The 20,892-nt window shown below is 39.8% G+C and overlaps 1 protein-coding gene across 1 annotated transcript in view; it reads right to left on the bottom strand.

Moving 5' to 3' along the window:
- Window positions 1-13,148, bottom strand: part of HEATR9 (HEAT repeat containing 9) — a 46,819-nt gene extending 33,671 nt beyond the window's left edge. The window contains exons 1-5 of the mRNA XM_058165548.1: window positions 13,052-13,148; window positions 9,948-9,994; window positions 7,801-7,976; window positions 4,255-4,351; window positions 2,070-2,126 (exon numbers count right to left, since the gene is read on the bottom strand). Of these exons, the coding sequence (XP_058021531.1) occupies window positions 2,070-2,126; window positions 4,255-4,351; window positions 7,801-7,976; window positions 9,948-9,994; window positions 13,052-13,148 (474 nt within the window). The remainder of the gene's footprint in view (window positions 1-2,069; window positions 2,127-4,254; window positions 4,352-7,800; window positions 7,977-9,947; window positions 9,995-13,051) is intronic.
- Window positions 13,149-20,892: the final 7,744 nt, after the last annotated feature.

Consider the following 20,892-nt stretch of genomic DNA (forward strand, 5'->3'; position numbering starts at 1 on the left):
TTATGTAATGGGGAGGGGGTTGGGAGATGAAAAGCTTTGGATGTGGTTATTTGGATTGGACTTTACCTTGTGATTGACCCGGGAAGCCGGGGGGTGGGGGAGGGAGGGGGGTGTTTTGTTTTGTTTTTGGGAGGGAGGGGGGAAAAAGGGGGGAAAATGTTTTTGTTTTTTTAAAACTCTTTCAATAAAAAAAAAAAAAAGAAAACCCAGGCTCTGAGGATCATGGCCGCCCACGGAACGGGTAGGGACTGAGGGGCCGGAGCACGTGATCGCTTTCAAACAGCGAAACACGTGCTCCCAACACTCGATACGCCCCCCCCTCCGCCATATCTGCCTCTCCCACTTACCGTACAGATTGAACGACCCTCTAATCCTGAAACGAACCCCTCCCCCTCTGCCTTCAGACCAGATGTCGTAATGCAGCGAACAAGCCTGGGGACTGGCTCCCTCCCCAACGGGTTTTCTCCCCCACCCGTCCTATCCCTCCCCCCCCTTAAAAAACCCTTATTTAAAAATCTATTTTAAAATCCCCAAAGGTTCTTCTTGGCCGCATGCCACCTCTCTGGGTCCCAAGACCCTTCATTAAGGTAGGCCCTCGATAATGTGGAGGGCCATTCTTGCGAGGCGGGGGAATCTCGCAAGCGAAAAAGTTTGAAAGGTGAATATCTCATAGAAAAAGGAGGTTAAAAGGTGGCATTGATCCTGATCAATGAAGATGGTAAATAAATAAAAATTATTTCAGCTTAATTGGGTCCATTTAGGGCCTGGTGCAAGATGGAAAAAAGATTCGACAATCGGTCATCCAGGCAAAAGTCCTGGCAATAGTCGAATAACAATAAATAGTCTGATAGATGACAATCACAGACCACTTCAAAGCATACAGGACCAAGATGACACGGACCACAGGACACTGCAACTGTCATAAATATGAATCCGTTGCCAAGCAATTTAATTTTGATCATGTGACCATGGAGATGCTGCAAGGTTCGTAAGTGTGGAAAATATAAGTCACAAGTCACTTTTTTCAGGGTCCATTCTAAACTAGACATGTCATATGGATCCGGATCTGGATCTGGCCTGCGATAGGCCCAGAGTTATCCCGTGGAGCCGTCCCGGAGATGGCAAGGGACCAGTCCATGCTGCCCCAGCCCTGGCCATGCTCACCCAGTCAGCCGCGACAACCAGGCCATGCCCCCCTCCATGCCCCCGAGGGCAGACAAAATCCTGATACGGTCTGCAATAGGATCGAGTTTGACACCCCTGCTCTAAACGGTCCCTAAATGAATTGTTATAAATCGAGGACTATCTGACTAGAACTACATAGAGAACACCCACAAATGACAGGAGGTCTAAAAGCAGCACCCCCTTACATTCTGCTCCCAGAACAAATATTTTTTTAATGATTAGAAATACATAGCTGAAATTCTGCAAGGTTATCAAATCTCATGGGATTGAGATAAATCAAGCACAAAAATAGTAACATCTTACATAAGAAGTTATTAGATTTCAGCATTCTTAAACAAGATCCCATAAGGTATCAGGATGCTACAAGATGGAGGGCCATTGTTCAAGATCACCAGATAGCCTCCATGTGAAGACAATTTTTTTAAAAATGACCAGTTCCTAACCTACATCAAGTTTATGTTTCTTATTAATAGCTTTGGAACAAAGTCAGATTCCTAAAGGAAGAGGGAGGGCAGGCAGAAAGGAGGGAAGGTCAGTCAGTCTGCCAGAGCTTGGCTATAAAACTCTATACCACAAAATGCCAACAAAGATTAAGATCATTCTGCATTCATTTATTACCTTTTAGTGGCCCTTCTGGATTCTTGCATAGTTAGTTTCAAATAAATAACTTCTACGTTAACTAACGTGTTGAAGCCAGTGGGAGCGTGTGATTATATCTGTGTCTTATATATCTGGGGGATTTTTCGTATTTGAATCTTAAAACCACAATGTTTCTGTATGGAAAATAGTTCACTTCCAGCCAAGGGACTTCACAGCAGTTATGACTTCCAGGCATCTAGAAATTTTCCCTCTTAATAAAGATCGTATTAATGCTTTTTTTTTACCTGAGCGGCATAGAGTTGTTCAAGTTCCACAGGAGATGCCAAGGACTTTATGAGAACCTGCAATCAATCAACCAACCAATCAATCAATCAATCAAATGCAAATATTCTAAAAAGGAAAGGAGATGATTGTGAAAATCTCCAATCCTGGCTATGTTATGAGAGAGAAAACCTCTACATTGTTCTTTTTCTAAGTTAAAAAGCTTCAAATTCTCTTTTCCAGAGGAACTCACAAGCTTTACTTTTCTGTCTCTGTTTGCATATGGCAACAATATGATAAATCTGCAACAGCTACCAGACCTTGGTTGTAAACAACCAGATCCTCATTTGATGGTAGCAAATATTGGTTTACATTTTACAGGCAGCTATATGAACAAATCCAAAATATAGAAGAAGAAAAAAAAGAAAAATTGCAGAAAGGACAAAAAATAATTACCGCAATGAGAATAAAGAGCGGGTCCTGCACATATGCGAATTTGCCATATACTGTATATACAGTATGCCAGATTATACTCTATTGCTATTGAGATAAGCCATAAAATCCATCCAAATTTCATAAAATTGTAGTTCCTGTCTCTGATGTCACATAAATTTAACTTTGCCTGTGTTTTTTTCCTGATCTAGCAAATCGAAAAGGCCTTGTTAACCCACAATTCAATTGCTATGTTATCTAAAGTTTTCCAGCATTGCATAATTATTATTTTTGGCTGCTACGATTAAATAAGTTCTTTATTTTTAAGCTTCTGATTTAGTCTTGTAAATAAGTGCAGTAAACTTAGCACTGAGGAGCATTCAATTCTTTGATTAGTAATAATATTTACAGTGTCTCGCCAAAGATTTGATGCCACAAGGGATATCACTTTAACACAGGACTACCAGAAACAAAAAATTGATCCTTTCTTTTTTGACCACCTCTCCAGCTTTTGGAAGAATAATTTTAATACACACTGTATGTGCCAATGTGAGTCAAATGCCAAAAATGTACAATCTTCAATGTGGTTCATTGAAGCTGAAGTGATTCTATCCAGTTTCCACCACTTTTGCTAATTAATCTCTTATAGGGGATTACCAACACCAGTTTCCCAAGCTTCCTTTAAACCAGGGGTGTCAATCTCAAGGCCCGTGGGCTGGTTCAGGCCCCATGGGATGCTTAGATCTGGTACATGGGGCCAGCCTGGAAACAGCAAAGTACCAGCCCATGGTGCCTCTGCCAGCGAAAACAGATGACACCCCCCCCAGCTCCATTTTCACTGGCAGAGGGCTGCAGGAGGCCATCACAGCCGAAAATGGGCGTGGGGGGGGCACACACACCCCAAGCTCTGTTTTTTGCTGGCAGAGGGCTATCAAAACAAACTAAAAACAAAACAAAAGGAGAAATGTTTCCCCATTTGCATTTGAGCATGCAAGAAGGGACAGGAAATGAGAAAGGGAAAGTGGAAAGACAAAAAAAAGAAGGAAGGATGGGAAAAGAGCAAGGAAGGAAAAATAAGAGGAGAAGGAAGAAGAAATGAGAATGAAGAAGGAAAGAAGGAAGGAAGGAAGGATAGATTATAATGAGAGTGAGGGAGACCCCCCCGCGACATGAGTGATGTCGATCTGGCCAAACCCACCATGGCCAAGCCCCCAGCCCATCCCCAGCCTTCTGAGGTCAAACACAACCCTGATGTGGCCCTCAATGAACACCAAGACTTTTCCCAACCTGATGTTCTTCACTTGTGATGGGTTGAAGCTAAATGCTATGGCCATATTAGCTGGGGATCATTTATCTTATGGCTTAACAAATGTGGAATGCCTCAGCTTGGAAAATATGGCCTATAGCAAGGGTGTCAAACTTGATTTCATTGAGGGCTGCATCAGGGTTGTGTTTGACCTTGGGGACCGGGGTGGGCATGGTCAGGGTGGGTATGGCTAGTTTGACATCACTCGTGTCAGGAGGGCGGGTTGTGGTGGCCCGAGTGCTCTGCCAGCAAAAACAGGCTCCCAAGCTCCATTTTTGGCTGTGAGGGCCTCCCACAGCCCTCCTGAGCTCTATTTTTGCTGACAGGGGCACCGTGAGCTGCTCCTTTGCTGTTTCCAGGGTGGCTCCACGGGCCAGATATAAGCAGGTCTTGAGTTTGACACCCCTTGCCTACAGTAAGGAAACCTAATATTCTTGAAAAATGCTTTACTATCACATTTTTTTTCTAACCTTGATCCTTTCTTGTTTAAACGTTTCATCCCAAATGTAAATCTCTTTTTTTTTAAGAACTGCTGACTTGATAAACTTGGAGAGGAAAAACTGAGACCTGAATGAAAAAAGAAGACATCATTAAAAAAAAAATTAAATAATTCCTGTGTCTTGTAAAGGTTGTTTTAAGGGGAGAATGTGTCCTAACAAATGGAAATTTAGCATATATCATTAAGCCATAGATCACTTGACTCTGTATTTTTCTTTGTTTTCTTTTAGGGAGGATCATTACATCATACAAAGATCTCTGCACAATCATCAGGCATCTTTAAAGTTGTATTTTAAAAGTTAAATTAATTAAATATAATTGTCTTTTTTATATAAGGTCTACAATTCTGCTAGACTGCTGAATCTTATGAATGTCACTTTTCTTCTGGAAATAGTTTGCGATTTCAGGTCAGAAGGTCAATGTCTTATGACAGTAACAGTCTAGGAAATATTGGCTATGTAGTCTTTCTTAATCACCAATCATTTAATGACCAGTTGAAGTTATGACGGACTTCAAAACTCATCCATAAAGTCGTGACTACTGTACGTATGGGTGCGCCTGACCGCGCACGCGCACACACACAGAGCGACGGCATTTTGGGTGCTTGGCTACTGGCTTGCATTTCCAAAGGTTGCAATGTCCCAAGGTCATGCGACCACACTTTGCTATATGCCAGAAAATGCGCATTGGATATGCTGAATATGCTTTAATAACCATGTGACTCACTGAACGACTGCAAGGAGTCACTTAATGACCATAGCAAAAACAATCATAAAATCAAGTCAGATCACATGTTGATCCACCTAATGACTACAACATACTACAACCACAATTCAAAGCTCAGTTGTGGCCATAAATTGAAGACCTCTGTAACGTTCTTTAAAATCATTTTGGAATGTTTACTAGAGACCACCTGCAGTATTCACATCGGCCACCAGAGATCTCTAGATCACAAGTAGAGAATCAGTGATTTAAAGATGGAATGGCAATTCCTGGGATTATTTCAGGCTATCTGGAATGGCCAAGAATTACCGACATTGCAGTCCCAAGACATTTGGGATAGATTGGGGATAGTTGCACAATAACTCTTTGTCCCAAGCCTCAGCTATATGGCCACATATGGCAGCAAAGAATTGGAGTTTTCAATATCTCTGTACTGCCACCTAGTGGTCTGTCTGGATTTTGCAGCCAAAGTCCATTCTAAAACATCAGAACTGGGAATGGAAAGCAATAATGTTGTTTCCTGAATAGTTAATAGCTGGGAGATTTGTATTCTCCACCAAAAGGTAATCTACCGGCATTTCATGAAACATATGTACCCAGGATAGCATATTCTAGTTAGGCACCAAGTTACCTAAAATCTGACTCTCAGCTATTACAATGTGGGCACAGCAGCCATCAGTGTTCTTATGTCTGGAGTCCCTCCCCCTTCATTTTTTCCTTTCCACAGCAGTTAATGGGAGAAAGCTTATTTTAATTAGGACTAAGAATGGAGTAATATTCCACAGCCAATGAAGTTAAGACCACCGTCTAAATGAATGTAGAACCTGACACAAATGCATTTCTCTCCATGCCATTTGAGTTTTTTCCATAATCCCAGACATATGATTCCATCTTAAACCACTTGGTTGCATTTCCACCACACAAAGAGAGCCACGTCATTCCCAAAAAAATTATACTCTGCCTGGGGAGAAAGCGTCCCGTTGTCAATTGAAGGGGCATTGAATAAATTAATCCTAACTGTAGTGTCCTTACCTTATCCTGACCTCTCATGTCCTGAAAGACAATAGAAGCGGTAATGAAAGTGCTCCATCAGCAGCATATGATATGATCTGCATGTGAGCAGCCCATTGTTATTCAAGACCGAGAGGTCCATTGAATACAAACATGGATGAAATCAGTGAAGTAGATCTCATTCAGGCAGATCAATCTGCATACTTGAAAAGATAGGTTATTAACTCCTGGAATGGGATAATAACCCGAGTTCTCTGGTTTTTCAAAAAATGGTCTCTGTAATACATTCTGTAGCACCACTCACTGGATTCTAGAGAAACACATGACTTCCAAATCAAAATTTGGGGCAAAAGTATATGTGTTTTGTATGCTGTACACTGCCCTGAGTCCTTCGGGAGAAGGGCGGTATAAAAATCTAATAAAATAAATAAATAAATAAATAAAATAAATAAAAATAAAAATGTGCCCCTTAGCCAAGCCATCTGGAAAAAGGGAATATATTAGTATCTGAAGCTGCTTTCCCCAACTGGACACTTTTTCAGAGGTAAAGGGATGCGGTGGCTCAGGGGCTAGGATGTTGAGCTTGTCGATCGAAAGGTCGGCAGCTCAGTGGTTCGAATCCCTAGTGCTGCTGTGTAACAGGGTGAGCTCCCGTTACTTGTCCCAGCTTCTGCCAACCTAGCAGTTTCGAAAGCACATAAAAAATGCAAGTAGAAAAAATAAGGACCACCTTTGGTGGGAAGGTTCCATGTGCCTTAGGCATTGAGTCATGCCGGCCACATGACCATGGAGACGTCTTCGGACAGCACTGGCTCTTCGGCTTTAAAACAGAGATGAGCACGGCCCTCTAGAGTCGGCAACGACTAGCACATATGTGCGAGGGGAACCTTTACCTTTACCTTAATGGGACTGGAATGCACCCACTATAGGTAGTCCTCAACTTATGACCACAACGGAGCCCAAAATTTCTGCTGCTAAGTGAAACATTTGTTAAGTGAATTTTGCCAATTTTTATGAGCTTTCTTGCCATGATTCTTAAATGAATCACTACAGTTGTTACATTAGTAACAGGGTTGCTAAGCAAATCTGGCTTCCACGTTGACTTCGCTTGTCAGAAATTTGCAAAAGGGGATCACATGACCCCAGGACACTGCAATTGTCACAAATATAAGTCAGTTACCAAGCGTCTGGATTTTGATCTCATGACCATGGGGTTGCTCAACGGTTGTCAGCGTGAAAAACAGTCATGTCACTTTTTCAATGCCATTGTAACTTTGAAAAGTCACTAAATGAACTGTTGTAAGTTGAGGACTATGTCCAGCCAGTCAGTTTAAAGCAGGGGTCTCCAACCTTGATCCCTTTAAGACTTGTGGACTTCAATTCCCAGAGTTCCTCAGCCAGCAAAGCTGGCTGAGGAACTCTGGGAGTTGCAGTCCACAAGTCTTAAAGGGACCAAGGTTGGAGACCCCTGCTTTAAAGGATAACTTTAATTTCCTCTTCAGATTAATTGTTTCTATCATTCAAAACAAAATATTTTCTGAAAGTTAGACACACTTCAAAAGACCAAAACATAATTCGTTGAAAATTATTTTGCTGTACCATCTGTTTGTTTGGGTAAAGGATACCATGATCCTAAGCAAGTGGTTAGCATACCAAAGGGTAACATCAGCCAAACACAATCAGTCCTTTTTTTTGCATTCCAGGTGGCAAATGTTAATTGATGCTATAAATATAACTTCTCCTGCCTGCCTGTTAGTAACAGAAGCTCAGTATTCATCCCTTACTTTTTCTTTATGGTCTTGGATTTTGCCCTTTGCATTTTCTTTAGATATGGGCATGGCTTCTTCAAGCTGGCCAGATCAGGTTGCTCTACAATGATCGGTGGGATGAGACCAGGATCAAACGAATAGAGTTTGGTTCTATATTTGAAAGGACTACATGGGTAAGTTTCAGGACAAATCTGGAGGGAGACAAAATCATAAAAATTGCATTGGGCACAAAAAATAGAGTTCATGTTGTCAAAAACATATTTTTTGTCCACTAAATGATATTGTTGTCCCAGTACTCCTAGACCACCGTGGCTGATTTCAGAAAAATGAGCTAGGCTGGATCTGGGTGGTTCTTGAATATGAAATTAGCAGTAAAATCTAGGGCTGCAAATCTAGATTGGAAGGTTAATTAACTAACAAGCAAAAAAACAAACTAGAAAGCAATGGTAAAGTGCATCCATATTACTGCCAAGAAAATTTCATGGACATATCTATGGAGTCATCAGAAGAACTCTCCTCAAAGGAAAAGTTACCTTTGTTTTAAAGACTGGTTATTTGTCTCAGAATCCTTATACCAAAATTCTCATCCAGACTTAATAACTTACATTTCTTTATTTTCATTTAAGTCAGTAAGTGCAATGCCCCTCCCTACTGATGGAGTTCTGGAAATAATTTATGAATTGCTTGGGTTTGTTGTTTCATGAATTGCAACTGTACTTTTCTCAGAAGGGCAATGCCAAGCGTGATTGGTGGGGAAATGCAGGATAAAGTTAATGAGAGCCTACACCAAGATGTTGCTCTTGGTTGTGAATGGCCAAGCTCATCTAGATAATTTTAGATCAGCAGTTGGTAGAAGGTAGATTGGAATTTAACACCAGATCCCTGGAGGATCTGCAGAAGGTCTGGAAGGATTGCTAGCTCCCAATCATTTAATAGGAGCAATTTCTTCAATCTTATTTTATTACACAATTAATATAATCCTTGCTCTAAGCAATTTACAAACGTCCATTTTAAAATGCACAGTAACAAAACTTAAAGCAATTAAAGCCAATTAATTTAAAACAATTAAAACAAGTTCCATTAAAATGCAACATGAATTTTTCTTCTTAAATTAGGCTGCCCTAATCAAGAAAGCTTGTCAAACAAAATGAAGAATGGGTTTTTGAAAGTCTTGAAAACATTTGTTTGGTAACAAAGTGAATTCTTATATTTGGGTGATGTTTGTGGGTATTTTCCCTGCACCCCCAAACTACTTTTGAGCCCATGTCTGTAGTTAGCAAAACCTGAACCTAGTAACAAAGTTAGCTGACTTTAAAAATTCCAAGTCTATCTCACTTACACACACCCATATGGGATGTGACAATTATTCCAAACTGACTTTTTAATTATGACACACCCACAGACAAATCTTAACAGACTGAGGCTTCTACTATCTGCACCTATAAATGTTCTTTGAACTATTAATAGCAATAGTAATAACATTTAGACTTATATACTGCCCCACAGTGGTTTACAGCAGTCTCTGGGCAGTTTACAATCTCAGCATATTGACCCCAAAAATCTGGGTCCTCATTTACTGACCTTAGAAGGATGGAAGGCTGAATCAATCTTGAACCAGTCAAGGATCAAACTCCTGGCTATGGGCAGAGTTCGGCTGCAATGCTACATTCTGACCACTGTGCAACCAGGACTCCTATTAAGCAGGAGTTGTCTTCCCCCTCTCTCTTACACATAATATCTGGGCTATGTTGCCTTTTACACCTCTGGGATTCATCTCCCTCCCACCTCGGGACCCACCTCCTCAGTACATTCCATCACACCTATTAAACTATCATTCATGCAGAACTCAGGAGTCCTGCAGAGTGAACAGTGATCCACTCCTGAACTTTTCTCCTGGGATGCTTCCAGATGTAGGATTAATGTACAACCACCCAACTTCTTTCAGAGAATGTTTTATGTGCTTCTCTTTGTTTCCTTCCCAGGATCTACTTCTAATTTTACACTGAAAATCTAGTAAGGCAGAAAAGAAAGATTTGTACCAGGAGGTCCTCCTATATACAAACCATATTTGTTATAAGATACAAAGTGTAAAGTCTTATGTGGAAAGTACAATTGTGGTATATATTAGGAGATTTCACAACTAACAAGCACAAGTCACGTACCTGGTGGAAAGAGTCCCTTGGTGTTTTGATTTGAGCCTTTCTGGCCACTGTAAAGAGTGAAACACAGGGGATGGAGAAACTAAATGGAATGGAATGGAATGGAATGCAATACAATACAATACAATACAATACAATACAATACAATACAATACAATACAATACAATACAATACAATACAATACAATACAATACAATTCTTTATTGGCCAAGTGTGATTGGACACACAAGGATTTTTTCTTGGTGCATATGCTCTCAGTGTACATAAAAGAAAAGATACATTTGTTAAGAATCATAACGTACAACATTTAATGATAGCCATAGGGTACAAATAAGCAATCAAATCATACTAGGAAACAATCAATATAAATTGTAAGGATACAGCAACAAGTTACAGTCATACAGTCATAAGTGGAAGGAGATGGGTGATGGGAACAATGAGAAGATTAATAGCATATATTTAGTAAAAATGGCTCTACTTATTCATTTGTTTACATATTGCATATACAGGTAGTCCTCAACTTATAACAGTTCATTTAGTGATTGTTCAAAGTTACAATGGCCCTGAAAAAAAGTGACTTACAACCGTTTTTCACAGTTATGACTGTTACAGCATCCCCATGATCACGTGATCAAGATTCAGATGCTTGGTAACTGGTTCATATCTACTTATGACCATTGCTGTGTCCCAAGGACATGTGATCCCTTTTTGTGAGCGTCTGACAAACAAAGTCAATGGGGAAGCCAGATTCATTTAAGAAGTATGTCACTAATGTAACAACTGCAATGATTCACTTAATAACTGTGGCAAGAAAGGTCATAAAATGGGGCAAAATTCACATTAACAAATGTTTCACTTAGCAACAGAAATGTTGGGCTCAGTTGTGGTCATAAGTCAAGGACTACCGGTATAGAGCTCTTCTCTCATTTCATTCCCACAACAACAACTCATCAAGAGATAGGGACTATCCTAAAAGTCACCCAGTGATATCTGTTGCAAGCAGGACTTGAACTGGGTCTCCCCGCTCCCAGTCTGAGACAGTGATCATTATGCTGCCTTGGTTTAGCGACCAAATACAATTCCATTAATTGGAACTATCTTTTTTTTTTAACCAAATGCGATGCATCTGTGCATTTTTTAAAAAAAAAGTTCATTAAAATAAGAAAAACTTACATGAAAGAAAGCACATGAAAAATAAGAGGCACAACTCACAAGGTATATAATGCCTTGTTTTAAATACTGTCTTAAAGCAATAAAATAAAATAAAAATAAAAGCAATAAAAAACAGGGGATTTGTTCCTCCTGTCCTCTGATTTCTATTTTGTAATATTGTTTGTTTATAGTATTTCAACATTTCTCTAAGAGCTAAAGGAGATAGATGTGGTCCACCCTCCCTGCTACTTGATTTCATCCTGATAACAACTCCATGCAGGCTAGGCTGAAAGATAGTCAATTAATAAACATGATAGTTGAAAATCTGAATGGTGGTGTATCTCTAGTCCTAATTCAATATTTCGATCATTGCACTACAAACTGCTGGGTCCCCAAAGTGATAAGCATGTGATTAAAAATCTTTCTTGGCTGTAAATTTCTTTGAATTTATCTTTGAGCCAATAGGTACAGGAGTCAAGAGTGTTAAATCTAATTAGTAGCCACCAGAACTTAAAATCAAAGATAAGGAAGATACCTTAACAGTCACTCAGTTATGGCAGGAGCATATCCTGGCAACATCTTATTTCTACTATGCTGCCAAAACATTCTCTTCACCACAGTCAATGAGCGAGAGATTAGCAGTTCACCTTTAGTTGTACAGGGTTCCGAGTGGTGTTTTCCACTTTTAGCTGATAGCATCCAGCGAATCCCAGAAGGGGAGCAAAATCTATTATGCTTTGCACTTACCTGTTAGGCCAAAGGCAATCTCAGGTGACCAGTAATGAGTGGGATTGGAGTGATGTTTATTGCCACATCAGATTCATGTGGGCATTATAATTCTTCCCTTTAGTTCCTGCTCAGCCTCGTTGGCTGCCACTCTTCTCTTGTTTCACTGAAGTGAGTGCTGCACTAGAGAGCTATCAGAATTGTTCAATAGCACTAAACTGTTCAGCTGACAGTACTGTCAGTACCTTTAGGTGATGGCCATAATAGTTTAGCTCAAGGCTAAAACAGAATAAGAGACGGATGAAGAGAGAACCCTACTTCCCATTGATGCTCGAAGAACAAAGGAATTGGAAGTTGGCATTTGTTTTTTATTATTAAAAAAAGAAATGGAAGGGAAGAAATACCCTAAATCAATGGTGAAATCCTCCACGGGTTGCCACTAGTTCATTGTCTGCGCCTGCACGGTGAGCACCAAACATGCGCTTCACGCAGAAAAAGGAGCCATTTGAAGGTAAGTAGAACAGCGAGGGGGGGAAACAGCTGTTCCACGTGATTTGGATTCGCTAGAAAGCAGGATTTCCTTCTTTCTAGCAAATATAAATCTCGCGGCACAGCTGATTGTCGGAAATACCAATTCCCATGAACTAGTAGCTTTTTTTTTTTACTACCGGTTCGCCTGAACCGGTGTGAACCAGTAGCATTTCACCCCTGCCCTAAATAAAAGTATATAACTCCACTTCTTTACATTCAGTATTATAATGCGGCAGCTTCCAACCTTTTGGGTACCAGGATTGATTCCGTGGAGAGAGGTTTATCCACGCTCCGAAGGGGGCATGGTTTGTTGCTGCCTGCACCCCTTGGATGTGGCTTTGCTTGTTTCCGTGGCCCTGTTTCTGGCATGCCACGGACCAGTGCCAGTCCACGGACCTGGGGTTGGTGATCCCCGCTGTAATATATTTCCATTGTCCCTTTTTATTAGCATGAAGCTAGCTGGTTAACTTTGGGGCCAGTCACTTTCTCTCAGCTCTAGGAAGGAGGCAAGGGCAAATCACTTCTTAAAAACCTTGCCAAAAAAACTGCAGGGACTTCTCTAAGAATCCATCACAACTGAACAGAAGGGGAAAAATATGTATGCATGTGGAAATATATTCTACACGTATTCAATGGATAAGCTCAACAACAATTCATATTACAGCAAACGATGCCATTGGCTTGAATACTAACTTACCCTCATCTTCTGGCCTCTCTATCATGGGACTCCATAATAACTTTGGAGGTGGTTTGGCGCTATAGGGTGCCTCTGGTATCAACTTTGACCCACCCATCCTTTGTATTGCAAATCTTCACTTTAATCAAGGTATCACTTCAGTGATTGTCGGATAAAATAAGGTGCACCAGAAGTCTAGTGTTTTTTAAGGACTATTTTCCCCCCTCATGAATTGGGAGTGGGTGAATGATGTCACAAACCAGTACTATTACTATGTTTTCATTGTACATATGCCCAAAGTGATGGCAACTGTAATCTAAGTATTTCTGGATTATATATTTATTGAATTTATTTCTGTCTGGCTTGGTGGAAGGAGATGTCAGTTAGTCTGATAGAGAAAATCTCTGCAATATTTGACGCTATCAACCCATTTGATAATAATATGAATGTATCGCCAATCCATCTGGACACTGGTAGTTGCAATCTTTCTCAAGAGTAGGTTTCGGAAATTGATGCTGGGAGGCTACAGATGGACATCGTTCCCTATTGATTAAAATATTTCACAAAGTTCCATAAATCAAATCCCTTCTCATCTTTAAACCCGCCCCCGCCCCTTTCAATCTTATTTCACAGGATTTAATTTTTTGTTCCAGTGATCATCCTTGAATCTTTTGTAATTTCTCAGGGCTAACAGATTGCCTACACAGTACTGTAATTCCTCAGTCCTCTCAGATGAAATAAAAATAGGTTAAATTGCCCAAAAAAGGAGGACATCATAGGGATATAGTGGTGCCATGCCAAGGCTGGGTTGGCATAATAGCTGCACCTGGAGAATTCTCTGTGTGAGTTGTTTGGACTGGCCCGTGTTTGTATCTTTGTGGACTTGCTTTCCTGTTGTCTTCTCATGATCCTCTGATTTATGTTTCTAATATCCATCATTTTTAATTTTTTAAATTTGTTCTTAATAATCATGGTAAAAAAAATCCCCAGAAGTACAGCTATACATTTTCAAAAGAAATGAGGTTTCATTAACGGTACATCTAAAATCTCACTGCTTTATTATGGTGAATGTTACTTTAGAAATTGGTCAAGTCAAAAAGTGGAATAAGCAACCTTACATCTGTGTACTTCTGTCTCTCTATGTGTGCGTTTTTTAATGACAACACTAAAAGTAATATAACAATCTTTATTTCAGTCACAGACCAGCAAAAAAAGTCATAAAGTTACACAAACAGACAAGAGCAACCATTCCAGCAACTGAAATTTAATATTACTACCATAACACTGTAAACATTACAGTTATAAGTTTTGTACTGATGCTAATGCAAGCAATAAAATACAAGCTGGGATAATATTAAAAATTGTTGTAATAACCATTAATAAACTCCATATCTAAAGCTAATTAAAAATTGGTATTTATTTAGTACTGATTTGTAAAATGTAAATATCTATTCAATGTTATTTCAGAATTTACAAAATTCGCTTAATCAGCTTCTGGTGAGCCGTATAAACTACAGCACTTTGTACGATGTTATAGAGGGATTATAATCCATCAGCCGCATCAGCATGCTCTGGCAGTCTTGTCAATATCAGAGAGATCAAACTATTACACGTCTCTATGTAGAAGACATTGAAGGACGTGCTTAGCAGTCTCAAGCTGGCCTGTCCTTGGGGGCATGGCTGTTCCATATATGGGATCATCTCATTACCTGTCCTCTGCAACCACAGAAGAGAAAGCATTCAAATGCATCAATATTACAGCCTCTGTGCCTTTGAAACATTCAATTGCCAGAAGTATGCCACTTGAACTACTATGTAATTCCAATTTTCAGTGACCACTTTAGGTACCCTACCTGCAGTTGTTCATAATTCAGAAGTTTACAGAACGTTTACAGGAGAACAGAGTTGGAAGTGACCTTGTAGGTCATCCAGTCCAACCCCCTGCTCAAGCAGGAGGGCCTGTGCCATTTCTGACAAGTGGCTGTCTAGTCTCTTCTTGAAGCCTCCAGTGATGAAGCACCCACAACTTCTGAAGGCAAGCTTTTCCATTGGTTGATTGCTCTCACTATCAGGAAATTCCTCCTTATTTCTAGGTTGAATCTCTCCTTGATCGGTTTCCATCCATTGTTCCCTGTCTGGCCTTCAGGTGCTTTGGAAAATAGGTTTCCACCCCTCTTCTCTGTGACAGCCCCTCAAATATTCGATCACTGCTATCATGTCACCCCTGGTCCTTCTCTTCACTAGACCAGCCATGCCCAGTTCTTCAGCATAGCACAAGCTTATTCAAATGGTAACTCAGCAGGGTCTATGACAATTCACTGTGGCCACCTCACCACAGCCAACTTTCCATGGCCAACTCACTGCAGGACAAGAGTTACACTGAAATCAAAGAAATGGTGGAATAGAATCATTAAAGAAATGATGCAAAAGGAGGGACAAAATGAAATATGAACGACAAAAATTAAAATTTTTAATTTATTTTAAATAATTAAATTGAATTGATAAATTGTCCTGTGATGAGTTGTCCATGGAGAGGTGGCCACAGTGAGTTGGCTCTGGCATGTTGTCCCATTCTGATCTCATTCTGATCTCCCATTGGTCTCTTCTTCCACAAAGATTGCAAACCACCTCCAACAGCAAGAAAATGAGACCGTTTTTGCTAGCATTTAATCATAGCTGCTCATACCTTAGCCTTTAGTTTCACCTCAGGACACAGGACTAATGACAGACATGTCTCAAGACCTAATGCATTGACCTTAAAAATGCAGCCTGAACACTTTTTAGGGATTTGACATTCGAGAAGGATCCTAACTCCCCTTACAGTATCCATGCCAATATGTCGACTTGAAATAGCCCAAGAGCTGGTAGGAGATAATTGCTACCTTTTGATCTTTGAAATGGAACGATAGTATTTGTAGGGAACGTAGTTGCTTGTGCCTTCCTGCCACCGGAAGAATGAAATATCCTCTGCTTGCATTATTTGAAGCATGTTATCTAACTATATGAGCTGGTAAAGTTCATACTTTTGTTTTTATATATAATTCAACTTCTCATTGTAGAACAGCACCAGGGTTCTCAAGGGTCTTCTAAGTCCAATAGAGATTCTGGAAAAATAACTGCTTCATCTGCATATAGCAAGATGTCAACCAGTCTAAATTATTTAAATAATTAATAACATTATATATGTGTGTGTGTGTATGTTTGTGTGTGTGTGTGTGTGTGTGTTTTCTGAGGTTTTCGCGGGTTTTTGTATGTAGGTCTTTGGTTATTCAGGTTTTCTCCCGTGTAAAATTGGAAGTGTCTTGGCGACATTTCAACAAAATCACATTTGTCATCTTCAGGCTGGGTGTTTATAGCTTCGTGCTTCTAGGAGAAATGTGTGTTCGCAGCTGTTTCTTCCTTTTAACTGCTAGTGGGGGTTTGAACTGATTGGTTGGGAGCTTGGCTGTATTTTGATTGGGTGGAGGTGTGTTCTGATTGGTTGGGGGTTTGGCTGTGCTCTGATTGGATGGTGGGGTTGGCTTTGCTCTGATTGGATGGGGGTGTGTTCTGTTTGGGGGAGGCTTGGTTGTGCTCAGGTTGGTCTGAGTTGCAGGGGGATTTGAGTTGGTGAGCTGTATTGCTGTTTGGCTTCGTGGTCGTGGTCGTGCTACATCTTCATGGTGGGTGTCCGTCTGCTGCATGTATGGATTGGAGGGGTTTGAAATGGCTAATGATGCAGCTGCGGTCTGGCTTCTAGTCCATGGTCGTGCTTCATCATCGGTGTGGGTTTGAGTTTGCTTTCCGCGTGGATGTGTGGTGGTGACATGCTGTGTGGCACTCGTGAGTGTGGGTCTTGCATCATTCTTCATGTTAGGGACTCGTTTGTCGATAAGGGCGGATTTCCAAATGGCTGGTAGGTGGGAGGTATCATCTCGTTTATTCATGCTGTGTGGGCATCTTTCTATCGCGATGGCTTCTCTGATTATTCTGTTGTTAAAGTGTTCAGTTTTGGCGATAGTTCTGGTATTTTTAAAGTCAATTTTATGTCCTGTGGCTTTAAGGTGTTGGACCAGGGAAGAAGTTGGTTCCTCTTTTTTGACTGAGTTCTTATGTTCTTCAATGCATGCACTTATTCTTCTGTTGGTTTGTCCGATGTATGTGGTGCTGCAGGTGGTGCATGGGATTTCATATACACCTTGATTTTCTACTCAATTTTGTCTTTGGGGTTTTTTTACGGTATATACCGTAAAATAACACTCCTCCTGTATTTTTTTTTATCTTTTATCCTTGTTTTTATCTGTTTGTCATTTGATTTTAATTCTGTTTTAACTATATATTTTATATGATTTTATTACTTTTAATCTATAAACCACCCAGAGTCAATTAGATCAGGGGTCTCCAACCTTGGCAACTTTAAGGCTTGTGGATTTCACAAGTCTTAAAGTTGCCAAGGTTGGAGACCCCTGACTTAAGATAGTGAGATGGGTGGTGTCTAAATTTGATAAATAAATGAAATAAAACAGTTCAATAATAACTGAGTCAGAATGCAGCCCTAGTTCAATCTCTTTCAGGTACTAACAGCAGTTGTTTAGTGTCCCTGAGAGTTGTTTCTATACCTTCAATAAGGTATTTGCATATAAAATTCACAAATAGCAGGTGTCAGTTAAGCTCAAAACTTATTGCAATGTATAGAATCCAATGCTGCCTTAAAATATATAAAGGCTGCCTACATAAAATGATATTCCTCTGCCAGAAGATTGTCCTGCCAGGTCCAGTCCTTCAGTTTCCAGAATAGGCGACTAGGGTAATGTGTTAGGGTTCCAAGTAATAATCCCATAGCAAACAAAACTTCAATAAGAGATTCCTCAAAGAACAATTTTATTGGATATATCATATTGGCACAGTGAGTCGGTGAAAACCGACTCTGAAGGTTCCCACGGTTTTCACCTAATTAAAAGTTTTTCCCCTTCCCCAAACAATCAGTCACATCGTCCAATCAGGTTGCCATCCTGTTGCCTGGTAACATCATTTCTCTTCTCTCCGACCATGTGTGAGAATGTCCTTGGTTCCCAGGAGAAAGTATTTTGTTTTGGCTACAAAACCCCAGCTATCTCTATCGCCCCCTCCCTATCCCTCAGCTCCAGTGTGGCAACACTGAAGCTTCAAAATGGCTTCGGTCAGGTCAGCTTCAGGGTTGACATAATGTTTACTACTAGACTTAATCATGGTATTAAGAAATTTATATTTAGCAGAATCACTCCTCTATCTTTTTTTAAAGATAGGGATTACAATCCTCCATGACCATACTAATTGACAATAATTAAGAAAAAAAACACCATACATTTTTCCATAGTTTTCTCAAGGGGTATTAAGTCATTTCCTGGAACTTTTCTCAAACTCAATTGAGCAATTACATTTTTTTTATCTCTATGATCATTACTAGGACTGGTCTGGAAGCAATTTTTGGAATCTAAGCAGAATACCTTTCAAATTCTTTGTATTATTAACAAGAATTCCTACATTTTTTTCTCAGATGAGCAATTTTATACAGAGTCTTCAACTTATGACCACAGGTGAGCCCAACATTTCATTGCTAACCAAGACAGTTGTTTAAGTGAATTTTGCCCTATTTTACGACCTTTCTTGCCACAGCTGTTAAGTGAATCACTACAGTTACAGTAACACAGTTAAGTTAGTAATACGGTTGCTAAGTGAATCTGACTTCCCCATTGACTTTGCTTGTCAGAAGGTAAAAAAAAGTTGATCACATGATCTTGGGACACTGGAACCATCATAAATACATAGCAGTTGCCAAGTGTCTAAATTTTGATCATGTGAACATGGGGATGCTGCAATGGTCGTAAGTATGAAACACAGTCACTTTTTTAGTGCCATGGTCACTAAACAAAAGGCTGAACGTTGAGGACTACCTGTACTGGATTTAATTGTATTACAGTTCATATTTCAATATGTTTTTGCAGTATCAATGTACAAAAGGAGTAAAAAAGAGAAGTCTTGGAATGACTTACTGACTATAAAGGGGATCCTGAGTACAAAAATAATATTAAGTAATCTTGATTGGTGGGCCAAGGGATGAGGGAAGCAAGAGTTTTGAAATGCTCCCTAGAACAGAGAAACTGACAATATTCATTTTAAAAAGATAGAACAAAATGTTTCAAGAATGACACACATATCTTTCACAAAATCTTCTGACACCTTGCAATACCTGTAAGTCAGCTTCACAGATCACCATAATGTGTGTTGAGAGGCCCTTTCCCATCAGATGTATTGCCTTCCTCAATAGCTCTCTCTTACTTCTCTTTTGAGGACAATATTATGATATGTAAAATCACAACTTTGTTTTTATTACAATTCCACAGGTTTATCCAATTCATAAGGGCCTCTTTTCAATTTCAGATAAATGTATGTTTGATCATATGAATTCACACACAAAAAAACAACAAAATAACATCTGGATTTTATATGTTTTCTCATTTTTGCTCTTTGTAGACTAATGTGCTGTACAAATGGAACAAGCATAGAGGTGTTCTGTGGGGTTTTTTTTTGTTTTCGTTTCCTTCTGTAACTTTGATTGTAACATTGTAGAAATCTTTAACAGATTAACAGAGTTGGAAGGTGTTTACAAGCCTGAAAACCTAGAGAAGTTTGTAATTGGATACGCCTGACCATTTTCTAAGTGGTTTCGTCTTCACTAACACATGAGACTGGACAATTCATGGCTCCAGTTATGAGTTCAACAGCAGATAACCTCAGCAGAAAAACTTCCTTCCTTCCTTCCTTCTCCCTCCCTCCCTCCCTCCCTCCCTCTTGTACCTTGCTAAGGACAAGAAAATAACTTTTTTCTGTGTTCTAAGTGAGAACAGCATCACAGCCAGAATGGCGCTTTGGGAAAGGGCCTCTATCTGAGCTTTGGAAGATTAGATAAGAGGCCTCCTGTGTTATAGTCTGCCTCTACATCCCTGCTTTAAGTGAAATCGGTGTGTGTGTGATGTGTGTATAGATCACACATACATACATATTCATATTAGTAGCCATATTTTGGGGACTGTTTCTATTATAATACAGTTGTCAAATTTCCTTATGCCACAACCATACTTGAAGATTGGAAATGATGTCCAGATATGAAAAATGGAGTACAACACTCCCTAAACCCACTTTATATCTAAGATTAATTTTAAAGAAGAGCATAGAGTACAAGGACGTCCTGACCCTGAAGAAGAGGAAGCTATCGAAATCTTTCTTGTTTGTCAAAAAATAGATGAGAGGCTCACATCATCTTATCATTTGTCATCTTTAAGATATCTGCCACTATTCCTTGCTGCAGAGAGATGTTCACTTAAATCTGATAATCATGTGGGACGTGGATGTTAAAATTCAGTACAGTATAGGACTGTATCCTCTATAGCAGTTATGAGTTATGTGCGCCTCTCTTGTTAGCTTGACAGCAGCATTCCAGAAGAATAGATTCCAAAACTGCACAGAAAACCTACTGACAATACAAGAGTTACAGGAAGGCAATTTAATGTATACTAAGTACGCATTGCATTTAAATTTGCTGGAGGCAAACACTATACTCACAACTACTTGCCAATAAAAAAAAAATCATGATGTACAGCTGGACACAGGAAGTTATTTTTAAGAGAAGTGGAAGTATCTTTCTATGAGGATGAACATAAGGACGTAATAGAAGTAGTTCTCCTTCCTTCAAGCTACCTTTCGGTCCTCTAGATGTCCTGGGCTAAGGTGAATATCTGTCTCCAGTCAGCCTGACTACTGATGCTATTGGTACATAGCACCTAATAATAGTCTTGCCACCCATTGTTCACATGCATCTGATGCTAGTGTCAGCAGCTGACAAA

This window comes from Ahaetulla prasina, chromosome 2, assembly GCF_028640845.1.
Source record: "Ahaetulla prasina isolate Xishuangbanna chromosome 2, ASM2864084v1, whole genome shotgun sequence".
Classification (NCBI taxonomy): Eukaryota; Metazoa; Chordata; class Lepidosauria; order Squamata; family Colubridae; genus Ahaetulla; species Ahaetulla prasina.